Genomic DNA, 21,884 nt, shown 5'->3' on the forward strand with positions numbered 1-21,884 from the left:
GAGAAGGACAGCTTTTGGGGCAATATATTGTGCTACACTGTGGTATATGGTTCTGGTGGGACAGTATTTTGCTGACATCCGTACAACATGGGGCTAGTTTTAGTATTTTTTTCCAGGGCCACTTTAAGTTCCCAGTCCGCTCCTGAGGATTTGTAATATTTTTCTAGAACACAATGGAGAATTTTGATGTTACTTCTTATGCAGAATATCTGGTGGTCTCAGCAGGTATGGTTTGGCACCTGTAGATTTACAATTAAAGTTTCAATATTACCAAATTATTTAATTAACAATTCATAAATCAATGAATTGTTGATTTTTATTGGGACTGGTAATACTTAGTGTAATATGCGGTACCTGCACCAACGGACGATGAGGCATCAATTCCAATGACATCACTTGTGCCCTTTTTCGAAATGATTCCTCTTGTCATATGCAGCAATTAAAACTTAACAAGGGCAGATCAAAATTCTGTAGCCCTGCTGTGGAGTGTATCCAAATATCACGGATAAATTAGGCGTATTTTCTTAGAGCCCATCTGTCATTATTTCACATGAACATTTACTACGAAGCCAGGAGTGATTGTGTTAAGTGACTCAGTGTCATACACAGGGCAGCTGAAAATGCGACAAACTTCAAGCTCTCTGGCCTGCGCCAGCTTGCTGCTATTTACCTCAATACTGTTGGAGACCATTCGAGCCTTGTTGCCTCACAGGTTTCAGTGCTTAGATTGTTGCGACCATTGGCTGATGATATGATTGTAATACGGGTTTCACATAAAGGTCGAAGATATTGTAGAACCATTTTCAATTTAAAGGTCAACTAAACACTATAAACCAAACGGAAAAGCAGATCAAAATAAAATCCAATTCTTTTATAAAAAAAAAACATTAAAAAAAATAGCAGGACAAACATCCTTAATCATAGCATAAAATGCAAATCATCAGTAGTGTTGGGCGCGAATATTCGAATAGCAAATATTAATTGCGAATATCGGCACTTAGAGAATTTGCAAATATTTAGAATATAGTGCTATATATTTGTATATTCGAATATTCTAGTTTTTTTTCTATTTTCTATCTGAATCCATGATCCCTTCCTGCTTCTTGCTTGTGGGCCAATGAGAAGGCTGCAATGTCTTTGTGAGAGCTTAGCAACATCCCTAGCAACCAATAGTATAGTTGCCTACCCCTTACTATATAAGAACCTCCCAGCAGACATTTTCTGCAGTTTCATGGAGATCTGAGAGAGACAGCAGTGTCATTGCTGTGCTCTGTGCTTCGCTGTGTCATTACATTAGATAGTTAGTTAGTTTATATATAATACAGATAGTGGGAGATAGTCAGTGTAGGTTAGTTATATAGCAGTGATGGCTAACCTTGGCACTCCAGCTGTGATAAAACTACAACTCCCAGGATGCCCCCCTTGCTTGGCTGCTCTCAGAACTCTGTAGAAATAAATGGAGCATGCTGGGAGTCATAGTTTCACCACAGCTGGAGTGCTAAGGTTAGCCATCACTGTTTTATAGTGTAGCTAATAGTGTGATAGGTTCTGCTGTCCATACATACATGCTACAGACATAGTGCTGTGATGTCACAAGTCCACAACAATACTTAGTGCACCAATCAGTTATATGTAGTCAGACCTGCTACAATGTGAAGTTGCACGTATTGCACGAAAATATGCGCATAATTTCTCTTGTTGATTATTTATTACATACATTTTTCAAGTTTTATTCTTAATTTTTTATTTTTTTTTACAGATAGAAGGAGTGTTAATGGCTAAGGGCTCTTTCACATCTGCGTTATTGTCTTCCGGCATAGAGTTCCGTCGTCGGGGCTCTATGCCGGAAGAATACTGATCAGGATTATCCTAATGCATTGTGAATGGACAGTCCGTCCTTCAGGATGCATCAGGATGTCTTCCGTTCCGGAACGGAACGTTTTTTGGCCGCAGCAAATAGCGCAGCATGCTGCGCTTTTTGCTCCGGCCAAAAATCCGGAACACTTGCCGCAAGGCCGGATCCGGAATGAATGCCCATTGAAAGGCATTGATCCGCATCCGGCCTTAAGCTAAACGTCGTTTCGCATTGCCGGATGCGACGTTTAGCTTTTTCTCAATGGTTACCATGGCTGCCGGGACGCTAAAGTCCTGGCAGCCATGGTAAAGTGTAGCGGGGAGCGGGGAGCAGCATACTTACCATCCGTGCGGCTCCCGGGGCGCTCCAGAGTGACGTCAGGGCGCCCCAGGCGCATGGATGATGTGATCGCATGGATCACATGATCCATGCGCATGGGGCGCTCTGACGTCACTCTGGAGCGCCCCGGGAGCTGCGCGGACTGTAAGTATACCGCTCCCCCGCTCCCTACTACTACTATGGCAACCAGGACTTTAATAGCGTCCTGGGTGCCATAGTAACACTGAAAGTATTTTGAAGACGGATCCGTCTTCAAATGCTTTCAGTACACTTGCGATTTTCCGGATCCGGCGTGTAATTCCGGCTAGTGGAGTACACGCCGGATCCGGACAACGCAAGTGTGAAAGAGGCCTTAGATTATTGTTGGAGGATGTCGCTGTGTAGCCAAAAAGTTTAGCCAATATTTTGACTCCCAGTCTGTTTATCTCTACAGGGAGGGAGAACTTGCCTCAGTCAAAAGGGTTTCTTTTAATGTGTCAGTGGACGGTGTAATATGTGCAGATCCAGCATTAGGGACACTTTCATGATAGTCTTATCAATTGTGACTCTCATCACATTGTATATGTTATTTTATGTGTTAATTGTGATCTGTATTATGTACTACTAAAAAACCTCAAAAAACTTATGTCTGAACATCTATCTTATATTAATAAGAAGTCTGTCACTGCTTGAGTATTGATTTACATGATAGTTCTACAAAATATTTGACATTTTTTGGTCTGCAGCAGGTTAAATGTCCCCTATGGGGTGGGGGCTGGTGACAATTTGGATACTAAATCTGGACACAAGATATACAAATGGACTTAATTTTAGAAGTGATTTGCTATATATCTACTAAATTGTAGGAGGTTTCCTTTGATATCACCATTGATTCCTATGTCTAGGTTTCTGTTCTGTTATATTATTTTTTTCACCTAAACCCTATAAAATTGTAACTTACATTGTGTGCTAGTGAAGTGCATTGTGCTTTAGTGTTATATGCACCCTCTGCAACATGCCTTAATATTCTTATCTCATCAGCCAGGGGTTAAATGCATGTTAATTCAATTTTGTATATTCCCATTCACAAAAAATAATTTTCCCTTAACCAACATGTCTCTAGTATGCAGATCCCAGAACTCCCAGAGGGCACATCTGTCCCTGACTACTGCTATCACTTTGAATGTATTTCGGCCACCAACTGTGAATATACCATGCACCATAACATAATAAATTACCAAAAGAAGAAGTAATAAGCAGAACATCAAAGTGCTACAATACATAATACCACCAGTGTTGAATATTGATGACCCCCTGGACCTCAGGATAGGCCATAATATCAGATCAGTAGGGGTCCGATTCCTGGCACCCCCATCAATCACCTCTTTGAAGATGCGAGGCCTCCTCACAGTTTAGCATGCACAGCGCCATCCATTGGATAGTGGTTCTGCTTAATATTGCAGCTAAGCCCCATTAACTTGAATGGAACTGAGCTGCACCTAGGCAATATGACTCCTGGACATGACGTCACAGGCCAGTGAGCGCCATGGCCTCTTTAAACAGGAGTTGAACCCCCACTGATCTGATATTGATGTGCTATCCTGAGGATAAGCAGTCAATATGAAAATCTCAGACAACTGGAGGAGGGAAAATGTATCCTCTGATTTGTTCTCTTTCTACTAACCCCAAAGTCAGCAAGACAAAAGAAGAGGCGATAGAAGGCAGGCCATTGGGGATCCAGTGCCCTTCAGTCTGAATGGGGTCTGGATTTTGCTTTTGACATACATGCAGAAGAAAAAATCACGTAACTCAAAACCAGTGCAAGAGAAGACTATTTTAGAGAAGTTACTATTCATTTTATGTGAAAAGTTGTAGATGTCCTCTTACAATTTAGTCTTCATTTGAAGTTACATATGCATTCTCAGACGTTAGATTACTCTTTAGTAAGGAGTTTGTGCTCTTAGATGATCATTTTCAATTCTTTCAAGCCGTGTACTGATAGAGGAACATGGATTCTCATGGCTGTTATTTAACTGAACTTAAAGAAAATGTCAGCCCTATTCTTTTATTCTTCATGTGCATTAAATCTATATATAACCATCTGGTACTTCTCACATTTCCCAGCTGACAGAATAAATCAGAGCATGAAATGATACTGTCTTCGTGGCTGAGTTATTGCACCCATTAAATATCTCAGTGTTTTCATCTAGAGACAAATATTAAACTATAAAAATGAAAGAACTCGAGCCTGTAGCAGTGATTGCCGCGAAGAACTGTCCGGCACAAAGACAAAAATTGACAAATTGCTAGCATACATGTAGCTCCATATGTGGAACACTAGAAATGTGACAACCATCCATAAATATTATCAAAGTGGTTGTCACTTACCTTCCCCAAAAAATGGGGAACTGAGCGCTCCTATTCCTGGTACACGCTAGGAGTGCAGTACGTCCAATATTGCTTTTATACATTTATGTTGAGTGCCTCCATGTACAGACCTAGCCCATTGAAAAAAACAATTGTACTTCAAAGAGCTGATGAGGAAGAGAAGAATTCAAAACCAAGATGGATGGCCGTGTCACATGAGTGAATTACAGAAATCAAGAGACCTAATCAGAAGAAGGACTTTTTGGAGATACACTACTCAGAAAGTCAGACTGGATGGACATGACTCTGTAGGGCAGCCTCTAGAAGGTAGGGTCCAGCAATAATCTAAAAATGCAAACATTCCTTATTTGGGTCCACATTTTAAAAGCGTAAGAGAAAATCCCAAGGAACCTCACTTACGTGTTTTGAACTGAACCCATTCACAGATTGGAGAATTTTGATGTAGAGAATGGAGATTGGAAAATGACAATATTGCTACTATACCAAGCTAAATCATTAATTATCTGCAAAATGTTAATAATATAAAATATGAAATAATATTTTTGTTAAACACTTAAAGATTTTGCATATTTTGCATATTTTCACCTTCATAATGCAGCCCCTTATGACCTGTGCCACTTTATGTGTTAATAACTTAGGAATGATTTTACGTATCCAAGCGATTCTGAGATTGGTATTTAATGACATATTGTACTTTATGTTAGTGGCAAATTGCGGTCGATATATTTTGTTTTTCTTTATTAAGAAAGATCCGAAATTTGCAACTTTAATTTTTTTTTTTTCTTCAGATTTTAAGACAGTTATAGCTCACTAAATTGTTAATATTTAATATGTGCGATGTCCACTTTATGTTGGCATCAGACATATTTTTTTGGTAAGGTTTAAAAAGCTTATAAGTTTATCATCAATTTTACAATTATTTTTTATACACTACACTGGCACTGCCTAAACACCGAGGAGGTTTCGGGCTCCCAGATGTTACAACATATTATAATGCTATCCAATTGAGACTTCACTCAGAACTTATAAACCCCTGCACCACTAGATTGGTTGCCAAATAGCCAGTAAGATTCTCTCTCCTAACGATTATGCCAACCTGTGGCGTGTACCGCCCTCAGCTCAGCCAGGCCTTGTGATCCCTCTTCTATACAGAGGAGTTCTCACTACTTGGATCACTCTATCCTCCCTCATGAACCTACCTCAATCTCCCTCTCCTTTTATGCCCATACATCTTCTCCCTTATTTCCTCCAGAAGGATTAGGTAGATGATCTAGGCATTTGGTCAGTGTTTGGCAATCAAGCAGTGGGGGACCTCCTGAAAGGGAATATTGTACCTCCCATGCAGACACTCCAGACATCGTTCAAGGTCTCAAAATGGACCCCCATCCACTACTCTTATTTCTGTATGTACTGTCAGCAATATCTTGCCATTGCTTAAAGGGCGACGTTTCCCATGGCTTTTTACGAAGAATTCCTATAAGTTGATTACGAAATGGTACCGAACCCTAGATATACTTCATAGAATGGATCCCTCCCTGCCCAAAGAATATTAGTGGTGCCATAAGGCACAAGGATCTGCATTTCACATTTGGTGGACATGCCCCAGGATAGCCCCCTATTGGGACGCAGTATCAACCGCCATTAATCAGATTTGTTCCCTAGGAGTTCCCATTTCCCCTTCATTAGCACTTCTCAATCTACCAGACCGAAATTGTCCCCTTGGTAGATTTTCATTACCTGCCCATTTAATCTCAGCAGCGAAACTACTTATCCCTTTATATTGGCTATCCGAACAGGTACCCTCTTTAAACGAATGGATCCATAAGGTCCATGAAATATGCAGGTTAGAAGAATTATCAAGCTGGGAAATTCACAACAAATATCTCAAATTATGGTCACCTTGGATTCAGTGGAGTAAGAAGTCTACCTCACCATCAACAACCGGGTAATGCATCAACATTCATCACTTCCCTCTATATCACTTAGCTTTATTCCTATGTTTGTTTTGTGCTCCTTTTTTTTATCGACCTTCACAATACTGGGTTTTTCTTCTTCCTGTTATTGCTCGTAAAATGAACGCTATTATTTAAAACGTCTATTATGCTTACATGACCATTTTGCATTTTTGCTACCTTTTTGTAAATGTTATGCTACATTTTATTGATTGCTGTATGATCGCTAATAACTAAATAAAGATTTGTTAAAAAAAATATTTTGTAAGAAAGTTTCCAAATCCTATTTTTTGAGGACCAATTTAGTTCTGAAGTGGCTTTGAGGGGCCATTATATGAGAACCCCATAAGTCATTCCATTTAAAAACCGCACCCCTTAGAGTATTCAAAATGACATTTAGGACATTTGTTAACTATTTAATTAATGCAAAATGGAGGTAAAATTTAAAAATGTAAATTTTGGTTTTGCAGATTTTGATCAATTTTTGGAACATAGCAGGTGATAAAATAGAACTAACAATCCAAATCTATTACCCTGATCCTGCAGTTTTTAGAAATATTCCATATGTGGCTCGTGAGTGCTATTTGACTCAAGTACCTGGCATAAGAATTGAAGGCGCACCTTGTGGATTTTGGCGCCACCATTTTTTAGAACGTTTTTTACACAACATTTCAGGTCACAGGGGCCTCTAAACCCCCCCCTCCCCCACAAAGAAAAGGCCCCATTTTGGAAACTACAACTCTTAAGGAATTAATATAGAAGTGTATTGGACATTTTGAACCACATGAGTTTCATAACCTATATTAGAATTTGGGCATGAGAATCAAAACTTATCGTATGTTTTGGACTATAAGATGTGCCGGACCATAAGATACACCTAGGTTTTAGTTGGAAGAAAATAAGGAGAAAATATGTGGAAACAAATAGTGTGTTACAATATTTAATAGAATAAGAAAATAATATTTCAACAATGTAAAGGTCAACAACAGTCTGTCATAAACCGATAAGTAAAACTTTTTAGGTTCTTTAAACACACTACTCGTGAGAAAACATTAAGAATCTTCACAATAATTAAGCAGGTACATGGTATATGTATATTTTGGAGGGGGCATTTGTACCTTGATAGGATTCAGCACTTGTTCTCTCCTTGTATGTAGCTTGCCAGTCTAGTAATATAGGAAGCATCACTATGTGGTCAGGGCAACTTTACTGTCATGGCTGCTTCCCAGTATGTCGATAGGCAGGGTGGCCAATTATTAAGCATTGCAGGGCAGAGAAATCTGTCGCTTTTGTTGTATTTTGATCTATAGAGAGAAAAGTTAATCACTGCTTCTTTATGTATTATATCCTAAGCCCCTGGAAACCCTGTGACCCTGGAGATAACAGGGATTGGACAGCAAACTGGTTGACACTGGAGCTGACCGCAGGAATAAACCCTTTAAAGTAGTTGAAACTCTTCACAGGGTACTGCACAGAGCCTGCTCCTGTCACTGCCTACCACAGCAAGACGGCAGAGTGGAGAGTAGGGGTGAGCGAACTTGTGTTTTCAAGTTCAGCGTACGTGGTTCGGGTTATCTAAGAATTCTGTTATGGATTCTGCTACCATGGACCATAAGTTATGGTCCGTGATAGTGGAATCCATAACGGAATTCTTAGATAACCCGAACCTGAACCTTGTACACCGAACTTGAAAACATAAGTTCGCTCAACACTAGTGGAGGGGAATCCCTCCTGACCTCCCTTACCCCAGCAACCACGCTGAGATTATAAATCTCTCAGAAGACATTTCCTACCACTACTGAGCCCCATGTAACCCCACCTTCACACCCCCTTCACCTAATTGAAGACAGAAGAAAGGTCTATTTCAAGGTATTTTCACACTATTAGATGCCCTGAACTTTTAGACACATTTTTGGGGCTAAAAAGTGCATCTTATAGTCATAAGAATACAATACATGTTAACAATAATATGTCGTTTTAGCTCAAAATGTTTTCATTTTTAAAAAGAGGTAACAGAAGAAAAAGCACCCCAAAAATTGTTACGCCATTTCTCTGAGTACCTCTGAGTATACCCCATGTGTGGTTATAACCTGCTGTTTGGGCACAGGGCAGGGCTCAGAAGGGAAGTAGTGCCATCAGGCTTTTGAAATGCAGATGTTACTGGAATGGGTTTGGGCACAGTGTCGAACTTGCAACACCTCTGAGGTACCAGTACAGTGGAAACCCCAAGAAATAGCCCAATTTTTGAAACTACACCTTCCAAGAAATTCAGCTAGGGAAGTAGTGATGACTTTGACTCCACAGGTGTTTCATAGAATATATTAACATTGGACAGTGAAAATGAAAAATTACAATAAGTTGCTTTAGCCCCCAATTTTTCTTTTCTACAAGGGTTAAAAGGAGAAAAACACCACATAATTTGTTACACAATTTCTCCCATGAACAAAATAACCCATAAACTGCTGTTTGGGTATACTGGATTTTGGACCATGGAATTTGCTGAAATGGTTTTTAAGAGACATAACTTTTTTCATTTTTGTTGACTCAGCTGTACACAGAACAAGCTGTAGTTTTTATTAGTATCATTTTGGAGTACGTTTAGCTTTTTTATCGCTTTTTATTTGATTATTTTGGGAGGTGAGGTGGGCAAAAGTTGTGATTCTGTTATATAAAGCTTACTACTTTTGTGTTATTAAATCACATTATTAAATGTTGGGGTTGGTTTGAGGTGCCATACTGGGTCTTGTATTACTTGTGTGTGCAGTTTTTTATATCAATTTGGATGTGTCCTGCTTTACTTGATTATATCTTGCTGCTATTATTGTGTCATTTTTGACCACGTATTTGGTGCTTCATCTGTGGTGTGTGTCAATACCTTATATTCTACAGGAAGTGCAGAATTATTAGGCAAATGAGTATTTTGACCACATCATCCTCTTTATGCATGTTGTCTTACTCCAAGCTGTATAGGCTCGAAAGCCTACTACCAATTAAGCATATTAGGTGATGTGCATCTCTGTAATGAGAAGGGGTGTGGTCTAATGACATCAACACCCTATATCAGGTGTGCATAATTATTAGGCAACTTCCTTTCCTTTGGCAAAATGGGTCAAAAGAAGGACTTGACAGGCTCAGAAAAGTCAAAAATAGTGAGATATCTTGCAGAGGGATGCAGCACTCTTAAAATTGCAAAGCTTCTGAAGCGTGATCATCGAACAATCAAGCTTTTTATTCAAAATAGTCACCAGGGTCGCAAGAAGCGTGTGGAAAAACCAAGGCGCAAAATAACTGCCCATGAACTGAGAAAAGTCAAGCGTGCAGCTGCCAAGATGCCACTTGCCACCAGTTTGGCCATATTTCAGAGCTGCAACATCACTGGAGTGCCCAAAAGCACAAGGTGTGCAATACTCAGAGACATGGCCAAGGTAAGAAAGGCTGAAAGACGACCACCACTGAACAAGACACACAAGCTGAAACGTCAAGACTGGGCCAAGAAATATCTCAAGACTGATTTTTCTAAGGTTTTATGGACTGATGAAATGAGAGTGAGTCTTGATGGGCCAGATGGATGGGCCCGTGGCTGGATTGGTAAAGGGCAGAGGGCTCCAGTCCGACTCAGACGCCAGCAAGGTGGAGGTGGAGTACTGGTTTGGGCTGGTATCATCAAAGATGAGCTTGTGGGGCCTTTTCGGGTTGAGGATGGAGTCAAGCTCAACTCCCAGTCCTACTGCCAGTTTCTGGAAGACACCTTCTTCAAGCAGTGGTACAGGAAGAAGTCTGCATCCTTCAAGAAAAACATGATTTTCATGCAGGACAATGCTCCATCACACGCGTCCAAGTACTCCACAGCGTGGCTGGCAAGAAAGGGTATAAAAGAAGAAAATCTAATGACATGGCCTCCTTGTTCACCTGATCTAAACCCCATTGAGAACCTGTGGTCCATCATCAAATGTGAGATTTACAAAGAGGGAAAACAGTCCACCTCTCTGAACAGTGTCTGGGAGGCTGTGGTTGCTGCTGCACGCAATGTTGATGGTGAACAGATCAAAACACTGACAGAATCCATGGATGGCAGGCTTTTGAGTGTTCTTGCAAAGAAAGGTGGCTATATTGGTCACTGATTTGTTTTTGTTTTGTTTTTGAATGTCAGAAATGTATATTTGTGAATGTTGAGATGTTATATTGGTTTCACTGGTAAAAATAAATAATTGAAATGGGTAAATATTTGTTTTTTGTTAAGTTGCCTAATAATTATGCACAGTAATAGTCACCTGCACACACAGATATCCCCCTAAAATAGCTAAAACTAAAAACAAACTAAAAACTACTTCCAAAAATATTCAGCTTTGATATTAAAGAGTTTTTTGGGTTCATTGAGAACATGGTTGTTGTTCAATAATAAAATTAATCCTCAAAAATACAACTTGCCTAATAATTCTGCACTCCCTGTATATTTTTTAATTGTGCATCATCATAAAGTATCTTCATTTTTACAAATATATATATATATATATATATATATATATATATATGTAGAGTGTGTTCTTTATCTGTGTCACTAGTTTGGTATATGCATCTGCATTGTTTCCAATGGGCCCTATGTTTAAGGTGGCCAAACTGCTGAAACATCAGACTGAGAGGAAACCCCTAGTGATGTGATATTGTTGGTCTATCCTGAGGATGATCCATCAATATCTGGATGCTAGAAAACCCTTTTCATTTTCTTATTTGACTTTATTTTAGGACTTTAAGTTATATAATACTAAACCAGATTCATTGCAACTTTAGCTAATAGTTGCTGATACCTTGAGAGGAGTCATAATGATGGACAAAATCCATAAGAGATTTATAAGTGGTTTTACGTTAGGTACATTTATTATTATTTTATTTTTAATGTAGTCTTTTCTTCTACAAAAACCATGCACAAGGACATTGTCTTGGGTTTTGTTCTAAACCAAGGGTATTTAAGCAATAGGTGGTGTTACATGCAATGTCATGATTAACACAAAAGTGAAGCCATGTCTTTTACAGTAATTTCTTCCTAGGTTTTCTATATCATTTAGCCTATAGGTTTCTTATATCCATATTTTGTCCTATGCCATATTTGCCAATGACGGGAGATATCATTCTGTTACATTCACCTCCTCATCTAAAAGTCCCATTCAGATTTCACAAGTAGAAATGCAATGCATCCAATTCATTCATATTTTAACTCACAATGAAAGCATTTTTCCCCAACTTAGTTAGAAATAGCAAAAGATGACATAACTGGGGCATGGTGCAGTTGTCCCACGATACAGCGAGCCTTAGTGCATTTCTCTGTTTATTCGCTTTTGGCCTGTGCTGGCTTACTTTAACAAAGCTATTACAAACTTCCTCTGTTTATTGATTTTTTTTCCCTTTAGTGTTTGATATAAATCCGCATGTAAGATCAGCACTTGCATTCTAAAGCATGTACTCCCTTGTTTGTTCTTGTTCGTAATTGAAAGGTGCAAATGGCAATGCGAAAAATGAGAGCACAAACATTATTCTTACTTATGTCAAGATCACAACTGTGATCATCATGAAGACATAGTAGCAATATACGTAATATATAGTTAGAAGGAATAGACACCAAAGGCAAATACATAAGGTAGCCCAATGTGGGTTGATCCCATCATCTTTTCTATTGGGTGATAGCAACCTATGTATGACTTAGAAAACAACATAGAATTGGTCCCAAGGTCATGGGAAGAGTGGGTGGGACAAATGCATCAGGGGAGGCGAGGAGGAAATGAGTGGTAGTGGCTAAAACGGTAGTAGTAGTAGTACTTACAGTTCATGGCAGCTTAATCCACCTTGGTGCTTCCTAGGGCTGTGCAGTGACTGGAGGGCTCATCCTTTCTTTCCTCAGGGCACACCCTGGTGTTGGGGCTTATGCCTGGTGGTAGTTGGCATGCCCTTGATAGTGAACAGTTTGGGTGGGTGCAAGGCAGGACTGCAGAGGCTGATGGATGGATGGATGGTGGAGCCAGTAACCAGGCTCGATGGTTGCAATAAATAAAGTCTTTCTTTAATGGATGAGAGGAGTAGTAGTACATATAACAGCAAAAGGCACAGTTTCAAAGGATATTACAGTGCAGTCTTTATCCTAATAGCGGTGTATGGACAGCAACAGTAATAGTAGTTGTAGTACTCCCTGTCTCTCGCTCTCTCTAAAAACACTTTACAGTCTCTCCAAAATAATTATAGACTTGCTATACTGTTCTTAACTTTTTCAGCAATTTCTGGGTTGAAGTATTTTAGATACAGATGGCAAGTTCATCTCAAAGTGTGGTAGGTGCCAAAGGCAATAATACTTTCTACAGCAGTAAAGTCTCAATGCTATAAACGAGCGAATGATTGCTGTTGGAATCCTGCACAGCCTGGAGGGTTCTGGACGCTCTATAAAGTATGGTCTCCCTCCTTAAGGGGTACTCTAGTAGTAGAGTTGCTCCTTTGGCAGCTGCAGTCTCAGAGACAGAGGCTCTCTGGACTTGGGCCTGGTCTGCAGGAACTCTCACACATGTAGCTGTAGCTCTGCTCAGACTAGGCTTCTCTCTACTAACTCACCAGGAGGCGAGCTAAGTCCATCGTCATGGCAACCCAAACAGTCTGCTAATATTAACCCTATATTTTGCCCATACATTGCTATTTGGGATACACCGTGCATAAAGAAGTGAGCGTTTCAACAATAAATCACAAGATTTAATTTGCCAACATTAAATTAACACTTTTGGCAATAACTAATCCTTTGCAGTAATCCTCTGGGGTACTGCATCCCTCATATTTTGAGTCAAGCAAAACAAACAATGCCATGCATATACACAAGACACAGTACATTTTGGCAGCTTATTTTTGTCTTTTTCCTGCAATTAGGTTAAGGCATATGCAAAATAGACAGCAAGTAGGATCCAGGTTGACGGTATCTTCCAATAAAGTGACAGTGGGGTGGTGTTCTCTCTTATGACAGTAAAGTCCACTTTAAGTTAAAAAAAAAAGTCCATGGCTACAATAACAAAATTATTTGATGACTAGTGCAAAAATTTAATAGGACACAAAGTGCTTAAATACATCAAAGTCGATACCCTAAGAATCACACTTGAATAGGGTTGGAAAATATCTCTGAGTGGCTTAGGTGTGTTAACATCTCTTCTCTGGGCACTGAGCTAAAAACGCTAGATAACATGCTTGAGGCTTTCTCTCAGAGAGCTCTGGTATGGTAGAGTCTATTCCCTGGGTTCAATGCAAAACCCATTGCTGACGCAACAATTTTCTTTTTTTGCATTTTTGTTTTTTTCACTCACTTCTGGGAGATATAACTTTCTTATTTTTTCTATTCACATAGACGTAAGAGGATTTGTTTTTTGTAGGGCAAGTTGTACTTTTTAGTAGCACCATTTAATATTGCATATGATGTAGTGGGAAGATGGTAAAAAATTCCAAATGGGGTGGAATTGGAAAAAAAATTCAATTATTACATAATTCTATGTGTTTTGTGGTGCGATACCACATTTATATAGCTCTTATTGTGTTTTAATAGTGGGGGGAAAAAACTTTGGAAAAAATATTGTTAGGACAAATTTTTTGTGGCGCGATCTTTAGGTTTTATTGATTCCATTTTTATAAAAAAAAATTGGGGGAGGCGAAGTGATTTAAAAAATGCTAATCGGCCATGTCTTCGAAGGGTTATACATTGCAGAAAAATAAATCACAGAGAGCTCTGGTATGTTAGACATCTTGTCCTATATGTAAAAAGGACTAGTGAATTTAACCACCAGTCCCCTCTCTGCTATACACACACCTCATATATACTTGTATATGGAAGGAGTTTGCTGGGTGCTTTAGAAAAACCTGACTTTAATAGTCACTAACAACTTTGCATAAAGTAATAGTATAGTTGAATATACTAAACTTTGTAATATATCTTATCAGAGAAAATGACACATTTTACCACATATCAGCTCTTTTACACCCCCCTACCAAACTAACATTCTGAAAGATGAAGGGACAATTGAGAAAGGGGAGATTATTATTATTATTATTGCTGTACATATGAAAAGGGGTATACATACATAATACAGACAATTGCATTAATCATAAACGAGACGAGTTACAAACTGGTACAGAAGGAGAGATGGCCCTGCCCGTGAGGGCTTACAATCTACATGGTATGGGAGAAGGACACAGTAGGTGCGGGTGAAGCTGGTCATGGTGGTATAGAGGCAGCAGGGTCACTGGTTGTAGGCTTGTCTGAAGAGGTGGGTTTTCAGGTTTCTTTTGAAGGATTCCACTGTAGGTGAGAGTCTGATATGTTGAGGTAGCGAGTTCCAGAGTGTGGGGATGCAGGGGATAAATCTTGGAGGCGATTGTGGGAAGAGGTGATAAGAGGAGATGTGATGTGGTGTGAGCATTCAGTCTATCTCAAGCCATGGAAAGTTAATTTAGAAGAGGAAAATGGCTGATAAGGCATTTTTCTCTGATAAGATATAATACAGTTTCTTATATTCACCTGTATTATTGATTATACAAGGTTATGTGAAAAGTTAGTCCCCACTCAAAACTGATCTTCTGAAGTTTATTTTCTTGATTAGTATACTGAAGTTCTTCTAAATTTTAGCTTTTCTTATTAATACGCTGAAGTTCATGCAATTGTAAAGGATGGCACAATGTCAGAACATGGTGTATATAATGTCAAATTAGATGTCCTAAAATAGATACTGTTGATAAATGAGCCGTTATGTGTCACTGGATCAGGATCATATGCATCCCCTGCTAGGAATAACAAGTTGTGACCACCAATGAACAACTATTGAACATTTAGGTTGAGATCCTTATGTAAAATATTGAGAGAGACTCCATTACCTAAAAAAAAACATTATTCCTCTAGTGGTTTTAAAAATGTAAGGCTACTTTCACACTAGCGTTTGGTGCGCATCCGTCATGGATCTCCACAGACGGATCCGTTCAGATAATACAAACGTCTGCATCCGTTCAGATCGTTTATCTTTAACATAGCCAATTGAAAGTCAATGGAGGACGGATCTGTTTTCTATTGTGTCATAGAAAACTGATCCGTCCCCATTGACTTACATTGTGTGTCAGGACGGATCCGTTTGGCTCCGCTTCGTCAGGCGGACAGTAAAACGATGCAGGCCTCCAGAACGGAATAGTGACTGAACGGAGGCAAACTGATGCATTCTGAGCGGATCCTTTTCCATTCAGAATGCATTATCCGTTTTAGACCGCTTGTGGGAGCCCTGAACGGATCTCACAAATGGAAAGCCAAAACACCAGTGTGAAAGTAGACTAAGTTAGTTAATGTCTAAGAATCCATAACACTGTTTTGCTTGACTTTATATAACAAAGTTGGCCATACAGATTAGATAGAAGTAGACTAATGGTTAAACAACCATTGAACAAATGATTGTCTTGTAATCGATCATAATGACGATGCAGCCACACACATTTCAGTCCACATTGGCCGCCACAGACGTTTAGTTTGATCATACATCTTCAAAGGCACCAGGGTGACAAACAATCTTTCTGTAAATGTTTTGGGAAAGCTTCTTCATGGAAAGATCATTCACGGACTAAGGACTATCTGACAAAAATTCCAGACAATGACAGTCAATAAAACAGTTTGTGTTAAAATTCACTTGACGAATAATCGTTTAGGTTGAAATCAATGGCTAATGTTTATGGACACCTTAAAGCGCTTGTCCATCCATATTTAAGCAATGTCCTATCCTCAGGATCACCTATTGCTAACTGATTAGTGGTGGTCAGGCCCCCACCATGATCGGCTGTCCTTTGTAGGTCCATTACTGGAAGTTGTCACGAGATCTACAGAAAACCGTCCACATTTTTGTGGACATTGTTCATCACAACAGTTCCGCTCCCATTGACTTCAGTAGGAGCAGCGGTGCTCTACAGTGTTGACGGTGCAGTGTAGTTCCATCGCTGACGTCTGGAAACAGAGCTATACCTGAACAGCTGATCACCGGGGGTGCAGGGTGACAGACCCCCACAGATCAGCTAGTGATGGCCAATCCTGAGTATAGGCCATCACTTCAAAAAGGCTGGACAACCCCTTTAATGCACTTGGTGAGAATGTGGCTCTTGTCTCTGCACAACATGTAACATACTAATAATATGTCTTGTCTTGTGCCTTTTAGAAGATGGACGCAAGCTTAAAGGTGCTATTCAACGCAGTACTGAGACTGGACTTGCTGTTGAGATGCCGAGTCGAACTGTACGTCAAGCAAGCCATGAATCAATAGAAGATAGTATGAACAGCTATGGATCTGAGGGAAAGTAAGTCATCAACTCTTTAACCTGTATATATATTATCTGCTGGGAAACGTTTTTCTTTTTGAAAAATTAGCAAAATAGGCAAAAATTCCTATTATTTTCTTGACTGGTTCCTTTTGGTTGACACCAGGCTGGAGAAAATTGTTAAATCTCTATCCGAATACTTTTTTTGGCCTTTATTGATTTAATACCAGTTTTAACAACAAAACTCAAGGGTAAGGCTACTTTCACACGGGCGTTTTGGTTTTCCGTTTGCGAGATGCGTTCAGGGCTTTCACAAGTGGTCCAAAACGGATCAGTTTTGCCTTAATGCATTCTGAATGGAAAAGGATCCGCTAAGAATGCATCAGTTTGCCTCCGTTCGGTCTCCGTTCCGCTTTGGAGGCGGACACCAAAACGCTGCTGACGAAACTGAGCCAAACGGATCCGTCCTGGCACACAATGTAAGTCAATGGGGACGGATCTGTTTTTTATGACACAATCTGGCACAATAGAAAACAGATCCGTCCTCTATTGACTTTCAATGGTGTTCAAGACTGATCCGTCTTGGCTATGTTACAGATAATACAAACAGATCCATTCTAAACGGATGCATGCGGTTGTATTATCTGAACGGATCCGTCTGTGCAGATCAATGACGGATCCGCACAAAACGCGAGTGTGAAAGTAGCCTAATTTGTACTCTATGACATAGACAGTGGTGCTACTGGTGCAGATTGTAAAGGGGGGTTACTGGTTATCATTGGAGCAGGGCCCTTGCTGTTCAAAGATAAATAATAATAATAATAATGTACTAGGTATATCTGCCAGGCAGACCTAATATTGTGACCTATGTTTTGGTACAGTATGTTAAATGTGGAAGAAACGTATCTTAGATGGTCAGTGGAAACAGGTGGATCTCAAACCACCCTTTATATTACCTACTCAAACTTCTTCTCTTTGCATGCTTCCTCCTTAGCATGACGACCCTAGCCTAATATACAGACGGGTGTCATGAAGGTGTTTGAAGTATGCAGAGAGAAAGCCAGGGACCACAAAGGATCTCATGTATGTAAAATAAGAGGGATGCGTTTGCTTAATATCCCATAACAAACACATATCCCCTATCCACAAGTGTTTGACCGTCCAAGGTCTGACCGCTGGGGTCCTTGCCAGTCACAAGACCCGGGAGATCATGTTCCTCCATTTGAATGGAGTGTGATCTCACTTGTGTGACGACACGGCATGCAACTCTATAGGACTTCTAAAGAAAGCAGAGCTTTGATTTTTGTATCTCCGACAGTCCCATAGAGTTGAATGGAGCTACAGTGCGCATGCATGACCGCTGCCCCATTCAAAGGGAGGAACGTAGGGATGCCGTTCTCATGATTGGCACGGACCCCAGTAGTCAGATCCCCTATCTTATCCGATAGATAGGGGATAAATGTTTGTTGTGGGAAAACTCCTTTAAAGGGATTGTACAGGATTATAGAAAAACTTAGTTTTTTTCCAGAAACAGTGCCACAGCTGTCCACACATGCTATTGCAGCTCAGCCAGATTGACTTCTCTGAAGAGAGCTCCCAAAACCTGACAAAACCCATGGTCAGTTGTGGCCCTGTCTCTGGAAGAAATATACTATATGTTTTTCTAATCCTGTTTAACCCTTCTAACCTTACATTGTATGGATTTTGGATATGACTGACTGTTTCATACAAGGGAAGGTAAGTCAACTAAATAAATTCTGTACAAGGAGGTCCATGTCTATAGCTCTGAGTTTGTAAACTGTAAAGGGAAGCTTACTTACCTGCTGCCTGGCTCTGGCTCCCCACTCCTTCTTCTCCTGGCCTGCGATGTTCCGCTGCGCACCCTTGATCTAAACATCCGGTTTGACATGGCTGCAGGGAATCATTGACCATGATGGTGACCGTCACCCCTTACGTCATAACAAGCAGTCACATGACTCAAGGGGATCTGCTCTCTGGTACAGCCAGTGATTGGCTGCAGCGATGTCAAACCGGATATTTCCATTGAGGGAGTGTAGCAGACCATCGCAGGCCTGGAGAAGGAGCAGGGAGCCAGCGCCGGGAAGCAGGTAAGTCATCTTCCCTTTATAATTCTGTAAAAGTGTGTGTTGGGGGGGTAGTGCCAAAGCCATTCTTGCATAAGCCTTTAATGTCTACTTTTCAGAAAGGACAATGACATTGACTTGAATCAGGAATGAGTTGTTGCATTGTTCAGGTAGCTAGCTGACATAAAATACCCGCTAAGTGAGCCGTTCTGTGAATATTTCACTAAAAAGATGTCTTGTAAAAGGAAAATGTAGCCATTTTTTCTACAATTCCATGGCACTTACATCTTTACGATATTGCATGAAAGTGTTGTTCATAGCTTTATATTAAAGAGTAATTCCACCTGCCCTGTACCTAAACATTATGATCCTCACTGTATATATCCCTGTTCTAACTACATTGCAGGGTCCTTAAATGGAACCTGTCATCGGGATTTGGGGTATAGAGCTGAGCACATGGGTTGCTAGATGGCCGCTAGCACATCCGCAATACCCAGTCCCCATAGCTCTGTGCGCTTTTATTGTGTAAAAAAAAAACGATTAGATACATATGCAAATTAACATAAAAGAGTCATATCTTACTGGTGTGACCAGAGAAGAGTCATATTTTCAAGCTCTGACTCATCTCAGGTTAATTTGCAAATGTATCAAATCGTTTTTTCTACACAATAAAAGCACACAGAGCTATGGGGACTGGGTATTGCAGATGTGCTAGCGGCTATCTAGCAACCCATGTCCTCAGCTCTATACCCAAAATCCCGGGGACAGGTTCCCTTTAAAGAGGTCCTGTCCAGACTAGTTCCATACCTTTATCAAGTGAAATAAAATGGCACTGTATCTTTTCTCAGAACTCTGTATTGCGTTGTTCTCTTGAAATGGATAACTAAACTGATTGTTACCGTTCCACTGATTGTTACCGTTTTGATTTTCCCCTAGAGACATCTTATCCGCCATCCACATATTAAGGGATGTGTCTGCTTGGCAGGATCTAACCACTGGGGCCCTAGCCAACCACTAGGATGGGGGTCCGTGTTTTTTGTTTGAATGGAGCAGCAGACATGCATGCGTGTCTACCGGTCTATTCATCTCTATTGGACTGACGGAGATAGCGGAGTACAAGCTCTCAGCTGTCTCCGGCAACCCTATAAAGCTGAATGGAAAAGCCAAGAGCAACCTTGATCATCACTAACATGGAGAAGGGGGGCCCTGTTTTTATGATCAGTAGGGGCCCCAGTAGTCAGTCCCCTGGCAATCAGACACTGTGGATAGGGGATAAGTTGTCTTCATGGGACAACTTCTTTCAATGCAGGACCATAATACTGCATTGAAAGATCTTCTGGAGGGGCCTCTGATTAGGGAGGCACCAGTCATTTCTACTTGTGTGGAAGGTGACAACTCCTCTGAGCTCCACTCACAGTGGTCATCACTTTAACTGCTCTGATCCCGCACAGGTAATATTATATAGCAGGTGGATTTGTTGTTTAAACATATGGATACATCATTGGTAACATACACAAGCTGTGTGTAGAACATTACATGCCTGGGTTCTAATGTTCATGTCATCAGGTGGATCTCCCAATGTCTGGCATGCACCAGGTGCTGCTCTACTCTGTCCTGCTAGCAATATCTTTTACTGGTGGTGGAGGCACAAGTCGTATGAAACAGAAAACAAAACAGGTTGGCAGGCAGGAGAGGAGTGCCAGACATTAGGGAACTCTCCTAGCTCCTGTCAACCTAGTCTTTCTTCATACAGGCAGCGTACTGACCACCAACAACTCTGTCCCAGTGGGAGCGAGCAGGGAGCACCAGGCATGAGTCAGTCTTTGGGGGACACAATGGACCCTAGGTAGGTAACCTTCTGGAATTGCTGGATTAACCCCATTGTCAAATCATGCATTGTAAAACTGTTGTAAACCTCAATAACGTGAATTGTGCCTAATATGACTTAACCGGGTGTTTTATCTGTTTGTTTGTTTTTCCCCGTCTTGCTGTGGAGATTGGAACTGGCCTTCAGTGTGATGACTACCTTATATCTAATGTTATTCTAACTATTAAATGTGTGAATTCAGTGTACGTCCTGATTTTATTGAGACCAGCTTTTCATAGTCTAAACTGCCCTGGAGTAAGATGTAACAAGTTTGTTAAAGCGAATCCGTCTCCAGGAAAGTCACTGATAAACACACTGATCAACCTTGTAGGGCTAGCTCAGCTAAATGTTATGATACCTTCCACTTAGCGATCCATTGCTTTGTTCTGGAGAAAAAAGTACTTTTAGGCAACATGCAAATGAGCAGTTAAAGGGGCACATGGCAATCAGTGGAGGACAGTGGTGGCCAGTCATCGTACTTCAGGTGGCAGCAGTGTGGCTCCAACACCCAGTATTCACTGACAGCCTGCTAGGAGTTTTGTTCTAACCACAACTTGATTGAGACAAGGAATTCTGTAAGCTTAAGTTCTGTTTACACACCAGAAACAGCATTTTAAAGCTAAGGATGAAGGATTGTAACTGAGAAGAAATTGTACATCAGATATAAAATATTCACTGAACTCTTGTAAACCTAGAGCAAAATTGAATATTGTATTCTAGGTTTTGTTGGAGAGCAATTATCAGAACTAATATGATTCCCAACAATGGTAGGTGACATACGTTTTTAGCAAACAACAGGAGCTGGTGGGAAGATGTCATAGTATTCCCTGGGAATCCAGCCTTGTGGTCCGAAAAGATTGTGTTTTGGACTCGATACATCGATGATGTATTTATGGTATGGAAGGGGAGCCTTAATGAACTTAAATCTTGGGCATCTTAATGATAATTGTATCGGTCTCTCCTTCACCCATGAATACCACTGTGACAAGATTACCTTTTTGGATGTGGAAGTGTATGAATAAATTATCCACTAATGTATTCAGGAAACCAATGGCCACAAACAGTCTCCTACACTGGTCCAGCTATCATCCATATGCCCTTAAGAAAGGTATACCTAAGGGCCA

General features: G+C 40.4%; 1 protein-coding gene across 2 annotated transcripts in view; it reads left to right on the forward strand.

Annotated features, from left to right (window-relative positions):
- Positions 1-21,884, forward strand: part of RIMS4 (regulating synaptic membrane exocytosis 4) — a 237,957-nt gene that overhangs the window by 115,748 nt on the left and 100,325 nt on the right. Inside the window, exon 2 of one of the 2 annotated variants that reach the window (XM_044299301.1) lies at positions 16,710-16,848. In XM_044299301.1, coding sequence (XP_044155236.1) covers positions 16,710-16,848 — 139 coding nt within the window. The remainder of the gene's footprint in view (positions 1-16,709; positions 16,849-21,884) is intronic. The other variant, XM_044299302.1, reaches the window with a different exon arrangement.

Source organism: Bufo gargarizans, chromosome 6, assembly GCF_014858855.1.
Source record: "Bufo gargarizans isolate SCDJY-AF-19 chromosome 6, ASM1485885v1, whole genome shotgun sequence".
In the NCBI taxonomy this organism is placed as follows: Eukaryota; Metazoa; Chordata; class Amphibia; order Anura; family Bufonidae; genus Bufo; species Bufo gargarizans.